The 20,656-nt window shown below is 34.8% G+C and overlaps 1 protein-coding gene across 4 annotated transcripts in view; it reads right to left on the minus strand.

Moving 5' to 3' along the window:
• NAV3 (neuron navigator 3) overlaps positions 1-20,656 on the minus strand; it is a 350,025-nt gene that overhangs the window by 56,180 nt on the left and 273,189 nt on the right. For all 4 annotated transcript variants that reach the window (XM_073900615.1, XM_073900614.1, XM_025881299.2 and 1 more), the window contains 4 exons: positions 18,401-18,589; positions 14,895-14,947; positions 9,088-9,111; positions 6,582-6,659 (listed from right to left, as the gene is read on the minus strand). In XM_073900615.1, coding sequence (XP_073756716.1) covers positions 6,582-6,659; positions 9,088-9,111; positions 14,895-14,947; positions 18,401-18,589 — 344 coding nt within the window. The remainder of the gene's footprint in view (positions 1-6,581; positions 6,660-9,087; positions 9,112-14,894; positions 14,948-18,400; positions 18,590-20,656) is intronic.

The raw sequence follows: 20,656 nt of genomic DNA on the forward strand, positions 1-20,656 counted from the left end.
GGAATCATATGGCACAATTTTTTTTGTGACTGTTTTCTTTTTCTTAACATTGTGTTTCTGAGATTCACCCATGTAGGGTGTCACAGGAGTTAGATTTTGCAGGAATGCATTGCTCTATGTGATTTATAATATGTTTGCCTATGATTGACCATTTGTGCTGATTCCAGTTTAGGTTATTAACAATAATCCTGCTATGACTATATTATGGGTTACTAAATCCTAAAATAAAATTACTCATTTTCTTTTAGAATAGTGAAAATTCTGGCCGGAAACCACTGTTAATATTTACTAAAAGAAATGCAAAATTCTACTCAATATTGCAATTTTAACTCCCAAATAACTATAAGGCTTACTTATCGGATATATAAGCTTGAATGTATAAACTTGGAAGAAAATTTTACTTTACTTTCTATGCATATTTTCTCAGTTAAACAGGAGTTCAAACATGACAAAGAAAGTAGGAATGTGAACTTGTCGAATAAATATACTGCCTGTATTTTGTAGCTACTAGTTAATACAAAATGTTCACTATAAGAATGTCAGTTTTCAATCTTTGGAACATTGCTGTTCATTAATTATTCATAAGAAAATGTATAACTGGTTACCAAAGAACATTTTGAGTCGCATTGTTCTCCATGAAAAATATGTTAGAAGTATGTTAGTGAAATACTGCTTTAAATTTATGTGGCCTTGCCTAGGTTATCAGATTAACTTTGTTATTTTGAAGGTAATACAAGGTTAAATTTCTCACCAATTGGATTAATGGAAAGGTAGTCCAAGAAACCAATAACAGAAACCATTCCTACCAGTGATGATCTTTGTCACCTCAACGGAGAGAAAATGGAAAGTAAAACCATTTGAGTACAGGACAATAGATCTTATCTGAGAAACTTAATAAAATGATGACTTTTTTTAAATTGTGGATTTTTAGGGGGACTACTGATCATGGTTTACTTGGTTCTGACTTTTCTCTTAGCAGCTGCATAATTTTCAAACCACAGTAAAATTGTGTCAATATGATAATTAATACTCCTTGACCTGTGTTAGGTGCAGTTTGCCAAGGGAATAAAATAGACATGGCTAGATATTAGTTAAGGGAAGGTATTTCTAGTACATATTGTCTTTAGTTTTGGAATTCTATAATATAATCTGAATCTTTACATAAACAGAATTACTGTGCTGCTAAACAGTAAGATGAAAGATTATGAAAAATGCCTGCATTGTATTCATTCACCCAGAATTTAGTGACAATCCATCAACCAAAAAAAAAATACATAGATTTATATGGAGATGTATATAAATGTGACTTTACATTTGAAAATCAATAGACGAACTGAAAATGATTCTGAAATTATCATAAGGTTTCACATTATTTTTACACATTATAAAATTGTTCCTTCAATGTTTGTCATTGTTAATATGTGCAAAATTGTTTTCTGTGAAAGGAGATACAGAAAAGTAAGAGTAACTGCCAGAATACATAAAAATATTAAATAGAGCAAAAAAATAGGACACAATCCTAAACAAAATAACACCCGAGAGATTTTTGGCTAAAAGACCTATATGCTGAAAGGCAAAAAAAAAGGACCCTTTGTGACATATTTATTCAGTGGTATCTATGAAAAATGGAAATAATAACTAGTCTTAGTACCCATTTCTTTTTTTTTCTTTTTTTTTCTTAGTACCCATTTCTAAATACGTAAGAACTGAGACTTGTAAACAAAATATATTAGAACACAAACAAATGCTCCCCACCTGACTTGGCTGTAGGAAGGTGTGGGTGAGAGGCTAGAGGGCACCTGGCTGACTGCATGATATGACCATACATTTGCAGATGCTTGCTTGGAGGGCTCCTCTTTTCTTCCTGTTCATAGGTGGGGTACTGGTCCAGGGAAGGTCAGACAGCAGTATATGCCAACATACCCTCTCTCCTTTCTAAAGACATCCTAGTAGAAAGTGCTTTACAGAGAGTCCTTCCAGGGCTTTCTGCAGCTCTGATCAGAGAACTTCACAAGTGAATGGGAAGACTCAGTGCACATTCTACTGAATGGAGGTTTACTCTGCCAGTCAAATGAGGAGTGAGTTGGTTGGGCACCTTTCTAATTTACCGCTGTTCCTTTTTTTTTTTTTTTAGATCTATTTATTTATTAGAGAGAGAGAGAGAGAGAGAGAGAGAGAGAGAGAGAAAGTGGGGGAGGGGCATAGGGAGAGGGAAAGAGAGAATCTCAAGCAGATTCCACACTGAGCACAGAGTCCAACATGGGGCTCCATCTCACAACCCTGAGATCAAGACCTGAGCCAAAACCACAAGTCAGATGCTTAACCAACTGAGCCACCCAGGCACCCACTGCTGCCCCTTTTAACAAAGTGAGAACAAAGCATTTTAATAGAGAAGCAGGTAAGTTTCAAATTTAAAAATTAAAACATGGATTACTGTGTTGACTCTCTATAAATATAATTATGCCAGGCCCAAACACAGATCAATTGACAGATCAATTACAAAAAAAAAAAAAAAAACCAAAAAAACAAATTAAGGAAAATCATTTTAGTCCTGATAGAATGATTAAAATATTGAGTAAAAAATGAATATCTAGACACTTAAATGATCATTAAATAAAAAAACAGTTAATGATATTTTCTACAGAGCCAAATCCACTGTAATTCATCCTTATAAAAATCATGGATCTTTTACTACTTCACTTCTATACAACAATGCTCACTGTAGTGATCTTATTTAACCAAGAGGTAGAAAGTTTACTTTTGGTCTAAAGAAACTAAAAAAATACAAGGTTCATCTCTATTTCCAAATAGTATTACAAGATTAAAAATAATTTTTGACTTCTATTAAAGAGTTCTGTACAGGGGCGCCTGGGTGGCTCAGTCGGTTAAATGGCTGCCTTCAGCTCAAGTCATGATTCCAGGGTCCTGGGATCCAGGCCTGCATGGGGCTCCCTGCTCAGCGGGGGGCCTGCTTCTCCCTCTCCCACTCCCCCTGCTTGTGCTCTCTCTCTCTCTGCCAAATAAATAAAATCTTAAAAAAAAAGAGTTCTGTACAGATATAATTTTATTCAGTCTTATGATTAATTTAATTTCTGTACATGTATATTACAATATATGTATATATTACACACATCAACAGATATTAACAAGCATCTGAATTTGTTAATTTGAATATCTGAACATATTCTCTGAATGAAATTTAAATGCAGTATTTTTTAGAGCTAAGAAAAAATAAAATATTAATTAAAAATTACTTTGATGACTCATTATGCTCTATGGGATCTAAAGTGACATTATAAACCAAATGCTAAAGACAGTAAGTTCAAGATAATTTGCAGTTAATAGGTAACTTATGAGTAATTCAAATTTCTAAACGTATAAAGGAGATTATATGTTTAAAAATACAAATTGACATAGATATACAAGACTGCTGAGTAGTAATCCATGATAGAGAACTACCATAGTTTTTTTTTCTTTTTTCTTTTTTTTATTATTATGTTATGTTAATCACCATACATTACATCATTAGTTTTTGATGTAGTGTTCCATGACTCATTGTTTGCATATAAGAACATAGTTTATTTTATCCAATGACCTATGAAGGGATATTTGGTTGTTCGCAATGTTTTAAAAATAAAGTTGCTATGTACAATTTTTTGTATGGCTCTTAGGTGATTTCAGATTTAAAAATGCATTATGAAGTAAAAAAAGCATGCAAAATAGGATATAATTTAGGCTCCTATCCTTGTGCAAAAGACACTACTAAGGATAACAAAGATGTGGCTAGGGGAAGCTGGAGACATTTGGGCATTTTCTCTAAGATCAGCACTTTTTAAACAAAATCATCTATTTGACATTAGTTCCTCTAATTCTGTATTCATTCCATTTTGCATTATTGTTCCTTGAGGAGACATTATAGATGCCTTTTTCCTAATAGCCCCCTTCCTCCATGACATCTTAATACCATAGATACATTGGATACCTGCTTATGTATTCTATGTAAAACTGTGCTTTATGCATAAAAAGAGTAAGTTTTCTCACCACAAAAACCAATTTTCAACCTCTGGTGGTCATATCAACACTCCGCTGAGAACACATGAGCCAAAGTCATGAAAACACGTCAGTGAAAATCAGTGTGGCATGCATGATTGGAGCAGAAGTAGTAGGTAGCCAATGACTGACACCTTTAAAAAATTTTTGCTCCAACAATGGCACAGAGTCAAATTTCAGGACTACTCCCTTATGTTATAATTTGGTTGCTCCTCTGCGTGTGTGTGTGTGTGTGTGTGTGTGTGTGTGTATGTGTACAAGCCTTTGCAAGTGTGTACATGGCTATATGTATTCATGGCTATAAAAAATATCAATGTTGAAAGGAAATATAAGAAACCAACAATTGAACACTACACAGCCATAAAAAAGGATGAGATTGTGCCTTTTGAGACAACATAGATGGACCTTGAGGTATTATGCTAAGTGAAATACAAATGAGAGAAAAGAGAAAGACAAATGGCATATGATTCTACTCATAAATGAAATCTGAAAAAAATGAACAAGCAAAAAGCAGAACCAGAACTATAAATACAGAGAACAAGTTGATGGGGGCCAGAGGGGAAGGGGTTGGGGGGCTGGGCAAATAGGTGAATGGGAGAGGGAGACACGGCCTCCGGTTACGGATGAGTAAGTCACAGGAATAAAAAACAGCGTGAGGAAGTCAGTGATTAGTGAGGTAATGGGACAGAGGATAGCAACTCTTGCAGCGAACGTAGCATAATGTATAAATCTGTCAAATCACTAAGCTGCACACCTGAAACCAATGTCACATTGTGTGTCAACTATACTCCCCCCCACCCCAAACCAACAACCATATTTAGGAAGGGTGTCTGGGGGAAAAACAAATATACATTTTTTTATTACACTCTTCTTTTAGTTTCAGTTTTCCTTTTTAATACCACATGCATGTAATGCTTTTGAAATGGTAATAGTTTTAAAAATAGTAAAAGCCCAAATTCCATAATGTATAGCAGATGTTTATTATCCTAATATTTGCATTTATAAACCCATGCAAGAGACATTTACACAATAAAATAAAATCCCGACGAGTCATTAAAGACATCTGCAAACATCTTGATAATCCAATGCATAGGGTCTGTCACTGAGCCTTCCTCTTTGCAGATAAACACAACCCAGCGTGGTTTTGGCATTTACATTGTCATATGTCCCCTGGGGACAAAGTCAGGAACGTAGACAGAGTGTTTTATACTATTATTCATCTAGCCTATAGTATAAAATTTATAGCGGCTTCTTAACTATTTCTTTAAGACTTATTCTTAGACACAAACTATAGCTTAAATAATTCTGTTCTCTTCCAGTATTGCCTAAAAATTCTTTAAAACCTGCTATTATTTTTATATTTTTTATTATGTTATGTTAATCACCATATATTACATCATCAGTTTTTGATGTAGTTATACGCAAACAATGAATCATGGAACACTACATCAAAAACCTGCTATTATTTTTAACAATCCCCCAACAACATCTATAAAAATAAATAAAGACAATCCCAAATGAATTTGATTCTCCCAAAGTTGAGAAGATAAAATCCATTCAAATGGAGTGCTAAAATGAATCCGCAGTGAGTGAAATGACTCACATGCTGTGGAAGTTATATTACACAATAATTTTTATCCTTAAAATCTCTCTTAATCAAGTCATACCCCATGGGCCTACACCTGCTCTCTCCTATGTCATGCTTTGTCCAGGACACAGAAAACCTCAGTGGAGAGCAGGGATTGGTGAGGCAGACGAAGGGCCCAAAACTACATGGTCCGACTGAGCAGATTAACATTGAATGGAGGTGGCAGGACATATGGCAAAACAGCGGGAGCTTCCTTACCCCTCACTGGTGCTCCTAACACTACTGTTTCTTAGGACCAGGCACAATGCCACATGTTACCCTGTATTATTCTGCATCTATTCGGAGGACTTCCTGGCACACTGAAGGAGATTCAGTAAATGTTAATATTATCAATGATCTCCATTGGCATCATTTTTGCCACTTTCAGTGGGTCAAACTGCTGTGAGGAGGCTACCAAGGTTTTTAAGAGAACTATCTCTCATTCAAAATATAATTCAGATACCCAAGTTTAGACCTAAGTTATTTATTTATTTATTTATTAGAATTAATTGGATGCTTAACTAACTGCCAGTAAATCGTGCTGAAGAAAGCAGGGTGCATAGAATTGTTTATCTTCCAAATCTAATCACTATCAACTCCCAACCATATTGTGGCTTAAAAAAGAATCTATGGAGAGTAATAAAAAGGAGACATAAGAAAATAAATAACCCTTGAAACTGGTACTAATGTTCCCAGCCTTAGAAGAAACAAAAAGCTCTTTTAATCACACCAATTGGGGTTTACATTTCATGACTCAGTGTGCAGGAAAGTTTACCTTTATAGGAGGGACTGAAGACTGTTTATTTTTGGACACTTAAAGTTTGTATGTCTGTTACCAAAATTATCACATTTACTACATACAAATCTGTTTTGATATATCAAAAAGTAATCAAAAGTGACTTACATTTGCTGACAGTTGAGATGTGAGAGTAGCAACTTTTTCTTGTGATGCAACCAGCTCTCGCCGCAGTTTGTGGATTTGCTGAGTGTAATTTTAAAAAAATCAACTCAATACGCTAGTATTTTTACTTAAAACTAAGAATTCAATCCAAGAAAGCAAATACTATATTTCGCTCATGCAACCCCTTAATTAGTGTATCAGCACCAATTCCTGAAAAACCAAAGAAATGTGAGCCCTAGCTATATAGTAACAGTCAAATGCCACGTGTAAGGAGAGGTAAGTGATATGTTTAAGGTTAGGACTCAAATGTGCAAATTAAAGGATGCTTGCTTTCTCCATTGCCCTATCTGCCTGACTCAAGAATCAGTTTACTTTCTCTACTGATTCTTCTAGCTTAAGGAATTTGTGATAATAAAACTCAGGCAGTAAAATATTTTCTTTTTAAAAATTAAACATACATGTACACATTTTTTCTAGGTCCTCTTTTAGCAAAAAGTACTGAATGTTCTAGCATGGAGTTTTAGCAAAAAATACTCAGTTTTTTTTTGGTGTGTGCTTATTTTAATTTTCTGTAGTTTGGCAACTTCTCAGAAGCTGTAGAATATCCTGTAGTCACTGAAAGTTGGCTCTAATTCCATGTATATTGAGTCCATATTTGAAAATAATTTTACTAGCTGGAGTTTCAATGGCTAACAGTCAGAGAAGCCTTCCCAAATCTTTATTATAATGCCTTTTATTCATTGAGTTACTATTAGCTCAGAGTAGAAATGCTTTATAGATTATCTATAGTTTAAAAGTAAGGGGGAAATCAGTAATACTGTTCAAATAATTAGATATGCCAACAAAATAAATATGCTAGATGTCTTCCTCTTTAGCTAAGTTCACATTGTAATAAAATTGAACCAGAAAAAGAGAGTATTTCATAGCACATTTAAATTGCTAATATAAGCACTTTCTGCAGTTTAATCTGCATGTCGCATGTTCCTGAGACACGTAAACACCAATTAGTAAGGGTAAAACATCTATAACCATCTGAGACTAAGTCTACAACTAGACTTCTGGTCTCAAGGGATCTTAGTTATTTAGATGCCAAACATTCTACTCAAATTCTTCTCATTTCTGCAAAAAGAAGTCTTCTGTTGTTGTGGTTGGACTTTTAGAATACTGTCTCAGTTTGAAAGAGCATTCTTGACACAGTTCATTAATTGTCTTTTCTCCCCCCTCTTTTGAGGAAAAGAAATGGTAATCAACATTTAGAAACTCAAAAAAGTTGTGAACTTCAAGCTGGAAGCAAATGTGATTCCATCTCACTCCTGATTTTTTTAAAAAAGAGATACACTAGCCCCCAAATAGAACTTGACCTGCATTCAAATAATGACCACAGATAGTCCCAGAAAACAGACCATCTATTTCATCTTAAGCCAATATAGATCCAAAGAGCCTTTCTCAAATTAAAGTCTCTATTACATGATCCTTTACAATGTAATCTAGGAAACCTTAAAATAATGGAAATTATTTTTTAAAAACCAGACCCATTAGGGGGAGGAATGATACAAAGGGGAGTCAGATAAGTACTAATCAGGCAAATAGGCAGCATTTGTATACCTCAGTAGCCATATTATGACCAAATTAGAAGTGTTGTCCTGTCCATGCAATATAAATAAAATAGTTTAGGTTTTTTTTTTAAACATATTCACTTTTTGGCCTAGCAATTATAAAGATCAAATTGCTATAATCAATATTATTTCGATATTTTTAAACATAGCACAAATTTTACTTTAAAAGCAAAGTAGGGCAAGGAGTTCCTTTGCAAAGGCTACTGCCAAGATATTGATTTCTCTGTGGTCTGATTGCCTCAGTGTAAACCAATCAAACAGTCATTACCACACCTTGAATAAAGGCCTAATTAAAGTCCTGCTCTTCTTGGATAGGACAATTCTTTTACAAAGGGAAATAAAAAGAATATTCTCTCCAGGTTGCAATCTGATTGGTACATGATTGCGACCAAGTGTGTATTTGTGAAATGCATGTGATTGGAACAATAGATCACAGTAGACATAAAGTGGTGATTAGAGCAGCAAAGTCCTGGCATGAAACAGATGCACTGGGATGCTGCTAGCTTCTGTTGTGGAGGTCTGGTGCCTAAGATTCAACAGTTTCATTAATCCTATACAGTTGGTCTCAACAGGCATTGGGGAAAAGAGACAACAATAAATGTGAAAGACTACACATTCATTCATTCATCAGATTTAATGAGTGCTTACTATTACAGGCAATCTGTTAGTTGTTGATCTAAAACTCCATTCTAGAATATGAGAGGAGAGCTTGCTTTTAAAAACTTCCTTTCATTTTCTTTATGAGGAAATACCAAGGCCTTATCAACTAGAGGATTGCTTCCATCAGCAGCCCTGGAGAACTATGCTACTGTATCACAGAGCCCTCTAGTGGTGGAAACATTCATTTCCTCACAAATGGAAAGAGTCCAATATGAAAATGCTACGAATTTTACCTCTGAATGAGCTTTTTCTTCAGCCTGTAAAAGACAAAAGGTAAAAAAATTATCTATAAATAACTAATGTCATTTTTCTCCACAAGTATAAATGAATAACTCCATTGTATAATTATACTGTATTTTTAAAAATATTATGATCCAACATAAGACTAGTAAATACGTATTATAGTAAAATACAAGTTATTTTAAAATATCATTATAAATGATTATGAGAGTTATATTGTATTTATATATTATAATTATGATGGTATTATTATATTATTATAACAGGAACCTTTACGATTGCAAATGAATACTTCCTTATACATAAATGATATATTGAAAATGTAGGTTATTTGATTCATGGATATATAATATGCTTTAAAAGCAAAGCTGGAATTAAAAGATGATGTCACTCTAAGATTCAGACCATAAGCAACAAAAACAAAAATAGATAGTTATAAAATTATGCTCTAAAAAAAATGGGTGTAGGGAAAAAGGAAACATTAGATATTTTTCACTCCATGATTATTAGAGAGATCTTCAGCTAGACTTAGGAATCAGAATTTTATTCTGCGATTTACAGATCATAAAAAATCCAAATAAAGCTGGAGGGAATATATTGACCTCTACTGATAACCACAGAAAATCAGTTTATTAGTTTCTATCTTCTTTTATTGTCTCTAATGATGATTCATTAAGTTTACTGAGCTGCAAGTCAGCAAAACAGTAAAATGCCCAGTGTCAAGGTGGTGATAAAGGTGGCTGACAAACATTTTGTGTCATACACATTATGGAAATGAGGACTGCTGTAGGAACTTGCAGGCTGTTTTGGACTCAGTTGCAGAAAATTCCTAGCTCTGTTTTTCTTCTTTGTGCCGGGCTGCAAAACACCAGATAATGAGTTATGTGCACCATTACATTTGGGAAGCTCCCTTATTCTGGAAAAAGCTGGAGAATGAATAATGTTGAACGGTACAAATGTGCCCGTTGCTGTGAGCCATTTCAAAGTGAAAAAAATCTTATTTCCTCTCTCTCCTTTGGGGATATTTCCTGGTTAACCGATGCAGAAGTACCTGAACTACTTTTTACCTCCTTTTTACAGAAAACATAAAATAAAACAAAGTAAAATTAACATAAAGATATTTTTTATGCATAGCATTTCTTGAGTGTTTTCTTTCTTGTATTTTCCCTACTCTTAAAAATAATGTATAGTTAGTAATATAGTGTTTAAATAATAGAGTGGTTAAATAGTAGAATCCTAATAGCTTTATAAGAAAACTGTGTTTTAAAAATAAATGCTAACATAAAACTTGAATATTTTATGTCTCAACTTTAATTTTTAAGGGAAGATTTTATTTTTTAATTCTAATAATTTTAAGGTTTTAGATACAGTTTGTTTGTGAATCAGAAGTAGGGAGCTAATTTTAAGATGGAAATTTCATCTTAAAGCAAAAAAAAGCTGGGAGCTGTTTGCCTTAAGACATATGGTACAATTAACTATGACTGTTTTCCCTAGAACTTTGCATGTTTATTGCCACCATATTCTGCCCAAATCCTGATTCAAGGCCTATTAGGATTATATAAAACTGATAATAAATAATTTGTATGTTTTAAGAAAAGCAATGCATTTTATTTAACAAAAAAGTAAAAAGATATCCATCATATTTTCTCATAAAAATAGCCTTGAATAAGTTATATATACTAATCAGAAGCATCATCATTACATATTAATTTTATAGGTATTGTATATAATGACTTTTCTTGTCACTGTTTATTCAGAACTATCTTTTTCTTTAATCTTTGCCTTCTTTCATACCCCATGGCTATTAATACTAGGTAAGGTGTTATCATCAAGTTGAAACAGTGAGGCAGAATATTAATATTATATTTCTTTCAGCGATTTGGCTTGGGATTAATAATGAAGGAATGTGATTACTTGCCATTTTTAAATGATGGTTTTGAACCAAGCTCAATGTCCTGAAGGATGGTAGACAGTATAAAACATTTTGCCTAAATAAAAATACATGCGATGATTCTTTATTCCATAAACCATTAATTGGCCATTCATTTGCCCATTTAAGCTTACTAAAAAAAAATTTCCTTCAGTATTACCTGTGTGTTAGGAAATAAGCTAATGAACCAAAAATGGCCTCTGCTCTTATTAAATCAATATAAATTAGATTCCAAGTACAAAACAGATTCAATAAAGTTTTTAATATACAATCAGTCAGAAAGAACCTATTTATTGCAAGGATCAAAGGGCCAGGAATATAAAGAATTAAAAAAAAGCCTCGAGAATTAAAAAAAAAAAATCACACAGCCTTCCTCAACTATCATTTATTTTCCCCACTTTTCATAGAGATGTGGGTAATAAGGGGTAGGTCTTTCCTATGAGAAAAGCAACAGCACAATAATAACTAAGAACCCAAACTGAGGAAGAAACGAAGAAGTGGTGGAGGCAGGAACCAGCCTGAGAACACAGGCCGACACCCAAAGGGGTGGATGCCAAGGGAGGGTAAACCTGGAGGAATTTAATCTCAGTGTTGCTAGATATTCTGATTACATTAAAAAGAATTTAGCAATTTGCATTTTTAGATAAAAGCTCCAGATTTCACAGTGTTGGCTTGGATTTAAACACAAGCACAAAAACTCTAAGTTTGCCAAAGGTAACAACTTGATGCAATTAGGTCTGTGATTTCCAACCAATATGCAAATTCCCAGAATCTTTCTGCTCAGAAATTCTGTAAGGTAATATACTCAACTTTATAACAAGATACTTTTGAAAAATTTACTGAACTATCAGTGATAGAAGTTTTAAAAGATCTATAGGGGAAGAATCCTTCCAATGAGATTTGTTAGATTGGTGATTTTATAGGTAAATGTTCTTTGCAACAAGCCATCTTTACTAGTTTGTTTTAATATCTTTAAGTGAAATGCATACAGCAAAATATATAATTCTATAAGCTGGATATATGATAATGTTAGAGTAAACATGGTTCATACTCATGGTTCATAAGAACAGTATTTTGCCTAATAAGAGCAGATAGAGCCTAATATTCTTTTTTTTTTTTAATCAGAATGTTAAGTTCAGAATATTTTTTTTTTTAAGATTTTATTTATTTGTCAGAGAGAGAGAGAGCACAAGCAAGGGGAGTGGCAGGCAGAGGGAGAAGCAGGCTCCCGGCTGAGCAAGGAGCCCAATGTGGGACTCAATTCCAAGACCCTGGGATCATGACCTGAGCCCAAGGCAGACACTTAACTGACTGAACCACCCAGGCATCCCAAGCCTAATATTTTTCTTAAAAAAAAAAAAAAAGAACTTTTTCTCCCCTTAGACACTTAAATTATTTTATGAAGGAATGCCATGCACAGCTGTGTTAGTTGTATACTGCATAACTTCAAAAGATGCCATTCACATAGACCATGATATAAACAGTGCTCCTAGAACCATGTAGTACACCATAATTTTTGTAATTTATGGTATACAACATTCCTGATCTTCTCTAATAATTTATACAAAACCCACGGGACAGATGGGATAGATCTGGCCATTGTTTTCCAATTTTATTTTATAGGTATAGTCCAAAGAAACTTAGCAATTTGTCTGATGTCACACAATAGCTGCTGATAGAGTTAGGCAACAATCCAAATCAACTGAATCTTGATCCACAGTCCTTAAGAAGGCGTGAAAAATAATGATAAATTGCCTTTTTACTTCATGGTTTAAAAAGTACTTTCACAGATATTTTCTCATTGCCAGTGGAATCTCAGTGCATGACAATGGGGCACAGAAGTCAGAATGACTCCTCATCATCTCTGATTTTTCTCTTTATCAGTCCACCAAATATGCATTTATTTGAATTGTTTAACTCTAGGTTATTTATGAATTCAAGAATATAATTTCCATCATTTTTGGTACAACTATTTGAATTCCCTAATATCCTAACAATAGCAGCTTCTCACGTGGCTTGATCACCTAATCCATTCTTTTCACACATAACACAAGGGTGTATTTCATTTCTAAATTTTGGCATATACGTATGTGTATATTAATCACTTTATTTCATCTCTGTTCACATTTCATACCATATTGCTACTACAACATTCCTCATTTATGCTTTCTGATTGACATCTGCTCTTATTTATTTACAATTCATTAATTAATTAATTTATTTATTTAAGAGGGGGAGGGGCCAAAGGAGAGGGAGAGAGAAAATCTTAAGCAGGCTCCATGGCCAGCATGGAGCCCAATGTGGGGCTCGATCTCACAACCCTCAGATCATGACCTGAGCCTAAATCAAGAGTCAGATGCTTAACCAACTGAGCCTATCTACAATTTTTTAAAATGTACCCTCTCTGTTCTCTATAAACCTGCAATATCCAATATAGTAGCTACTAGGCACATGTGCCTATTTAAATTTATATTAATGAAACTTAAAAATTCATTTCCTCTGTGACACCTGACACACTGTAAATCCTCAAGAGCCACATGTGGCCAGAGGTTACTGTGTTAGACAGTGCAGCCATAGAACATTTTTATTATCAAAAAAAGTACTATTGGACTCTGGTTACATACTAATTGGCCATTTGTTTTCCCTTAACCCATGCTCCTTTTTTTCTTGAGTCTTTCTCAGGCTGCGTGAAGGCAGTTTTATCCAAATACTGTTTTTGCATATATTTACAATACTATAATCATGCTGCATCTTTTGATGCTATACAGAGACTTCAACCACAATGGTTTAAGTCAGAGCACATCCCCCTAACAAGCAATGGCATTGGGCCAATGAGGAGGGACACTAAGTGTTAACACATTTCTCTTATGTGCTTTTTTCCAAAATAGTTCACCTTTCTCACTTCTTATCCATTTGCCAAAAGCAATAAATTTAAACAATAATAGTGATTTCTTCATTTACAGAGTGTAATTAGCAAATTTAATCATTAAAAGGAGAAATTACGAGAAAAATATTGTCTTTCCCAGTAGTAGTCCGATCTTGAGTAAAGATCCAAAGCAGTAACTATGCAAGATGTGCTTATAAAAGGAGGGTCCTAACATTTAAACCTAATGAAATGAGTAAAACAATTAGTTTTGCCAGTCATGCTTAATTGCTCAGTGACAGCCAAGACTGAACTTTTTATGACTCTTTTAGTACTGGACTAAGGATTATTCACAGCACTCAAGTCCCAGTGAAATTCAGTAAACTAAATAGACCTCACTCTTACCCAGGCATGAAGGAATCCTCTTATTAAATACAACTTCCTATAGATCTTTTTTGTTTTTACACATAGGGAAAATAAGTTGAAAGCCTGCCATTTTTCTCTTTTAAGAAATAGTTTTAAAAACCACACTATTTCAGAAGATATGTTTTTTAAAAAAATCTCTAGGCCTTTTAGGCCCTTACCCTTTGGCACAATCTTCTCAAAGACTGAACTTGAAAAATCAAAATAATAAAACGGAGAAAATACCATAGGACAATTGCCAGTCGTGGCTCAGAGATCCGAACAAGGAAAAGTTGTCAGTATCATAAATTTATAGTACAGCTCAGTACATAGGGTTCGGGGATTCCCAGTCATACCCCCAATAGGTCTTACAAAATTCAGTTTTTCATGCACTCACTGATTTTCGTAAGTACACAAAAGTCAAGCGAAGGCACATCTAAGTGGACCACGGAGGCGCTGGCCCAGCAGCACCAGCCAGCAGATGGGGTATGTGGGAGCTCAGTGCACATTCTTCTCTCACTGTGCAACTTGTGTCAATATCAAGCTACTGAATCATCTGCGTGCTTGGCAAAGGCAGAAGCTTTATCTTCACAGCGGATACTTACTGTTGAATAAAGAGAAGAAGTGCTGGAGACCAGTGATAATGAAGAGCCATGAACTGGAAAAAGCAAAAAAGAACAAGAGGTGAAATAATGAAGTCTGCTCAGAAACAGCGGGTCTTTGCTGGAGAGTGGAGAATAGGGAAGCAGGGAAGTAAAATAATAACAGCTAGATATAAGAATCGGAGGACAGTTCTGTGGTTATTTTCTCAAGGCCAAAATGTTGAGACATGGGAAGGGTCCATATCTGTGCCCCTACAATACCTCCTTCATCATGATAGGGAGAGGATTTGACAAACACAAGCCCTTCGAGCATGCTGTGTGCATATTTAAAGCTATAGTAAACTTCCACAGAATAAATTACCAGAAAATCATGGAAACCTAAAATAAAAGTTGCCATAAACTTTAAAACTTAAAAAAAAAGCTTTATGTGTTTTATTTATTTAATTTCATTTTTATACAACAAAGATCCATTTTCACTGTTTTTCTCCATATACTTTCAGGGGAAGAAGCATTTGATTGAACTTGCTATTTCAACATTATCTGTGATGAGTTGATTATGCGCTTTTAAATGGAGAATTATTGTTTCTTTTATAGTTCTAGTCATAGAAAAAAATGCTTATTTCAAGGTGGTGTCTCACTGAAATTAAGAATGGAAATTGCATACTGTCTTTTGAGGTCTACCAAAATAGCATCTTAAACAATTGATAGACTGTTTTTATAGTTTTGCACATCTAATATGATAAGCCCAAAAGGTGGTAAAATTGTACTTAATTATATTTGTAGAAAAGTCCTTTCTCTTTTCACTGTGGGGTAATGTAAAGTTATTTCTGCATATTCATCCATTCAACAAACATACCCACCCAATGTGACAGGCCCTTCCTAGATCCTGGGACTATAAAAATGATGACACAATCCTAGAAGCTCAAAAAAAAAAAAAACCCTAGAAAGGTATACAACTAAGAAGATAATTATAGTAGAGTAATAAAAATACTCTCTAGAGCAATGCAAGGGATACTACAAGAGTACATGGGAGATGCTCACAAGCTGGTCTGGAGAGAAGATTGGAAAAGCTGTGTAGGATTGTGGCATTGTGGCTCAAAAGAAAGGGATGAATTTGAGGGTCACTAGGAAGAACCTCTTTAAAACCGACTGAATATAAAAATGTGGGTCAAAGGAGGAATAAAGGACAACTCCCAGATTTCTAGCTCAAGCAACTACCACCACTCTGTGAGATGGGCAAAATGCTAGTCATCTAAAGAACACAAAACAAACAAAATCCCACATTCTTCCAAACTCCAATAAACAGTATGCACTAAGTATGCACCAGTACGCGCTAAGATTTTCAGCCTGGTGTACAGAAGACAGGTGGACAATGAATCAGGAGATCCCATTTTTGGTTTGTTGCTGTTACTTACTATTTATAGGTCTATGACCTCCTAGTGTGTGGCTGTTTCTTTATCTTCATGGTGATCACTGAGCAGGAAGGGCAGCAATAAAGCCCCTTCCGTCTTGCTAGTTCAATAATCCTTTGGTTGTAGACCACAATGTAAGAATTATAATAGTTCAGTGTTCAATGTATGGGCATCAAAGAGCCATCTTGCCCACTCAGGCTGGTGCTCAGCAACCGAGATTATTTAAACCTCCTACACAGAAGGCCAGACTTTCCCAAGCATATGAAGAGCATTCTATCTGTAAATGAGGCACTCTAGATGAGCCATCAGTATGCTTAGCAAATTATTTTTACAGTATTATAATATGCCAGTCTGTGAAGAGAGTGATAGAACCATCTCAAAAAAGCAACGACTTTACATTTCCAGTCAGTTCAATTTTGTCTATCTACTCTGCCACAATCAGCAGACTCTCAGGATGTAATCCACTATTTGTCACAGTGAACTCAGCGGTTCGGTTAATATCCCAAAAGGTAGTGGCAATGATGGTCAACCAATGTAGTGCTAGCAGATTAAACGTACAGTAGTGGCCTGAAAACATGAAATCGATTTTCATAGCTATCTAAACTTTTAGTCAGAAGAGCCTTTAAGAGAGTAGGAAGGAGAAAGAGAAAGGAACAGAACTACTCCCTAATTTCATTTTCATGGCAAACCTGTGAAATTACAGATGCAGGAATTAGCACTGATAAAGTTAAGAAATTGGCCCAAGTTCATACCACAAATAAATGGATGACCCAGAGGCTTAAAAGTTGATATGTTTCAAGATTTGGAGTCCTTTCTTTTATACATAATTATTAAAGACTAAGATAGTTGGCTGATTTCATGTCTGATGTTATTCTTTTTTAAAAAATTTTATTTTATTTAAATTCAATTAATTAACATGTAGTGTATTATTAGTTTCAGAGGTAGAATTTAGTGATTCATCAGTTGTATATAACACCCAGTGCTCATTACATCATGTGCCCTTCTTAATGTCCATCACCCAGTTACCCCAACCCCCCACACCCCTCCCCTCCAACAACCCTCAGTTTTTTTCCTAGACTTAAGAATCTCTTATGTTTGTCTCCCTCTCTGATTTCCTCTTGTTTTATTTTCTCTCCCTTCCTCTATGCTCCTCTATTTTGTTTCTTAAATTCCACACACGAGTGAGATCGTATGATAATTGTCTTTCTCTGATTGACTTATTTCGCTTAGCATAATGCCCTCTAAGTTCCATCCACATCGTTGCAAATGGCAAGCCATTGCACTACTAGGTATTTGCCCCAAAGGTACAAATGTCTGATTTTATTCTGATCAAAGTTTAAATAACTTTTATGTTTACCTTTATTTTATCCTTAGCTGATATGCTTTGTAATGTGTGTGCCAAAATTTTCCTTTATGGATACTTTAAAATAATAATTCATTAAATCAAAGAGGAAAATCGCTCAAATATTATCAAATTTCACACCTGTAGTTATACAGTTTTAAAAAAAATCACATACATTTGAACATCAATTAAGCCTCCTGAGTTTTTCAAATAGAACTATTATAAAGTATTCACACAGAACCTTATTGCATTGGATAAGGAAGTGAAAATTACAAGGCAAAAAGTAGACATAATATGAGTTCTAATATGACATGATAACAGAAACCAACACCAGAGGGAGTTTCTGAGAATACAAGTTGGCAACGTGTGGTAGTTTCATAAGATAATTTTTCTGGTTTATGTATCTTTATGATTCTTTAACTGAGATGTCAAACAAAACATTGGCTCTGATATTTGACACACCAGGGCAAATAGTCTCTAAAATAATGAGGCTTTCTCTATGAGAACACTGGATTTGTTCTGAACTGTTCTATAACCAAGTATTAATCTAAACAATTTCTGGCATATTTCCAAATGCATAGAGAAACAGAAAGTAATGCAGACTAAAACTTCTTTAAGCTTCAGGGCTCCCTAAATGAGAGTTATACTTACTAATTTATTTACTCTTCAGGAATCCTTGTGATGGCGACTGATGTGACAATTTTCATCTCTGAGTTAAATAAAGTAACTCCATCTTTATTTCCCCCTAAGCCTACCTTCTTCCATGCTGTCTCGGAATGAGCCCGAGTGACTGATGGCACGTGGCCTTTCTTCCAGAGACGTGGCACTCCCACAAAGCTGGGAGTCATCATAGAGATCGAAGGAAGAGTCTTGGGCTGGGATGCTATTTGAGCGCATCATGCTGGGCCCAGGAAGGTTAAACTGAGACAGATTGGTTGGGCTCACTGAAAAACAAAGCACACACCTCATTATTCTGGGGCTTAGATGATGAAAATAGTAGGCTACTGGAGAGAGAGAATTGATCCCAGTTCTATGGTGACATGAATTTAACGGGTGTCTCTATTTAAGGTAGGCTGACAGTCTGCCTCTGAAATGTTCAATAACAGTTTCAGTGGAGTCCCTCTTTTCTCCTAACACTTTCATGGCCAGCAGTATGTCAATTTCTAAAGCAATATTAAACAAAGCCACCAAGCAACCTCTACTGTTCGTGCTAGAAATACAACAGCATGGCATATTCTGCTGGTGATTATGAAGAAAAGATTGCCTGCACAGAGTCTGTAGGTTTCTTTTCAAGGAGAATACATCACTTCAATGGGAAAAAACAAAACAAAAAGAAAACACAAGAAATCTAAATGTCCCAAGAAGACCCTTTTGAAGCTTCCAGGCAAAGACTTTCATCGTTTTGCATCCTGAATTTATGTAAGTTGATGGTCAGTACCATCATTATTATCAGAGTTAGTTATAAAAGAAGAAAATGAAATTTTTCTTTAAATGAAATGTAATATGCATGGTTTCTATAGCTCATCAACAGGTTAATCACATTGAACTCTTTTCTACAGTGTCTAAGACCAGAGTACCACAGTGAGACTGTCAAATATCACAAACCTGTTGTGTTTCCCAAGCAGTACATCACGTTCATAATTTGAAATAAAAATTTATTTACTTAGTGCTTATTGCTGAAGAGTTCTAATAACACTCAACGTTTTAGGCCAACTGATAATCATGAATTTAAAGAAAGATGTGGTTGACTGAACGTACAACTGCTTCAGAAACAGCAGTCTTGAAATTTGGAATAAAAGCAAAGCACAAAATTGAGAAATATATTTATCACAAATGCTCATATTTAAGAAAAGTAAGTTGTTACAGACGTGAGGAAGCAGGCAGGAACCTCTTAAGCTATCACAAAAGCTGTGGGTACTTTCAAAACCTTAGGGAATTTATGTCATTGGTTTAGAATGAGTCTGATTATCATTTCAAAATTTGCTATTTTTTTTCTTTGACACAGGCACTACATTTCTTTTTCATATAATGACTGGCTTTCAAAACAATAGGAGGCATATATACTATGAGGCAAGTGAAAGGGAATGTCTCCTTTTTTCCAGGCACTATGCTGGATATTTTATAGGTATCGATGAATTAATACGCAGAACAACCCTCTGATAGAGCGATTGTGGATTGGAACGAGAAAAAGGAAAGAAATACAAGATTTAGAATTATATCTGTGGGTGCATATGTGAAATACAATAAAAGGTGAAAGAAACTATGGATTTGTAAAGTGTGCGATCTGTTGGAAGGAACAAAGCTCTGGAAGAAGGAAAGAAAGAAGGAAAGAAGGGAGGGTGGTGAGACGGAGGGAGGGAAGGAGAGTGAGAGAGACCTTTTAGGCACATTCCTTCAGGAGCAGTGACTAATTCAATTTGATTGCTAACTGACTGACAATAGATACGCTGAAGGACATTCTAGACTTGAACGTTTATGTCTAGAGTACCTGGATTGGAGTAAATCATCCTACTCTATGTCCACGGTATGGATTGTCTCTTTGCTAAATGAATGAAGTGTTCAACACATTTGTAAATGTATTATGTTAATATGTATCTAGAGCTGAGAAGGTCATTTCATTCACTATTTGGCTTTGCATAATGGTTGCAGAGCTATCCAAGTAAATTGTCCTTCTATAATTTCAAAACATGTGACTTAAATCATCCAAGAAATAATGAGGATTACGGTGAATTTTAAAGCAAATAGTTTGCATTTACAGACACTTTTGACAGCTTCTGCGTTGAAACTATACCCATACTATTTAAGAATGTTCAGTTTCATTAATGTCTATGACAGGTCTGCTTCTTTGGGGCTGTGGTTGAATAGAAAGATAAATATAGCATGGCTCTGACTTCAACAGTGGCTACTAGCAGAGGTGACTGAAAGGTAGAAAAGTTAATAAGCGAAGAAAAATTATAGGACAAAAATATGACAGACAAAGAGAATTTCAGCAATGGTACACAAATTAACAC

The sequence above is a fragment of the Callorhinus ursinus genome, unplaced genomic scaffold (assembly GCF_003265705.2).
Source record: "Callorhinus ursinus isolate GAN/ISIS: 27379988/994484 unplaced genomic scaffold, GSC_fseal_2.0 scaffold14, whole genome shotgun sequence".
Lineage (NCBI taxonomy): Eukaryota > Metazoa > Chordata > Mammalia > Carnivora > Otariidae > Callorhinus > Callorhinus ursinus.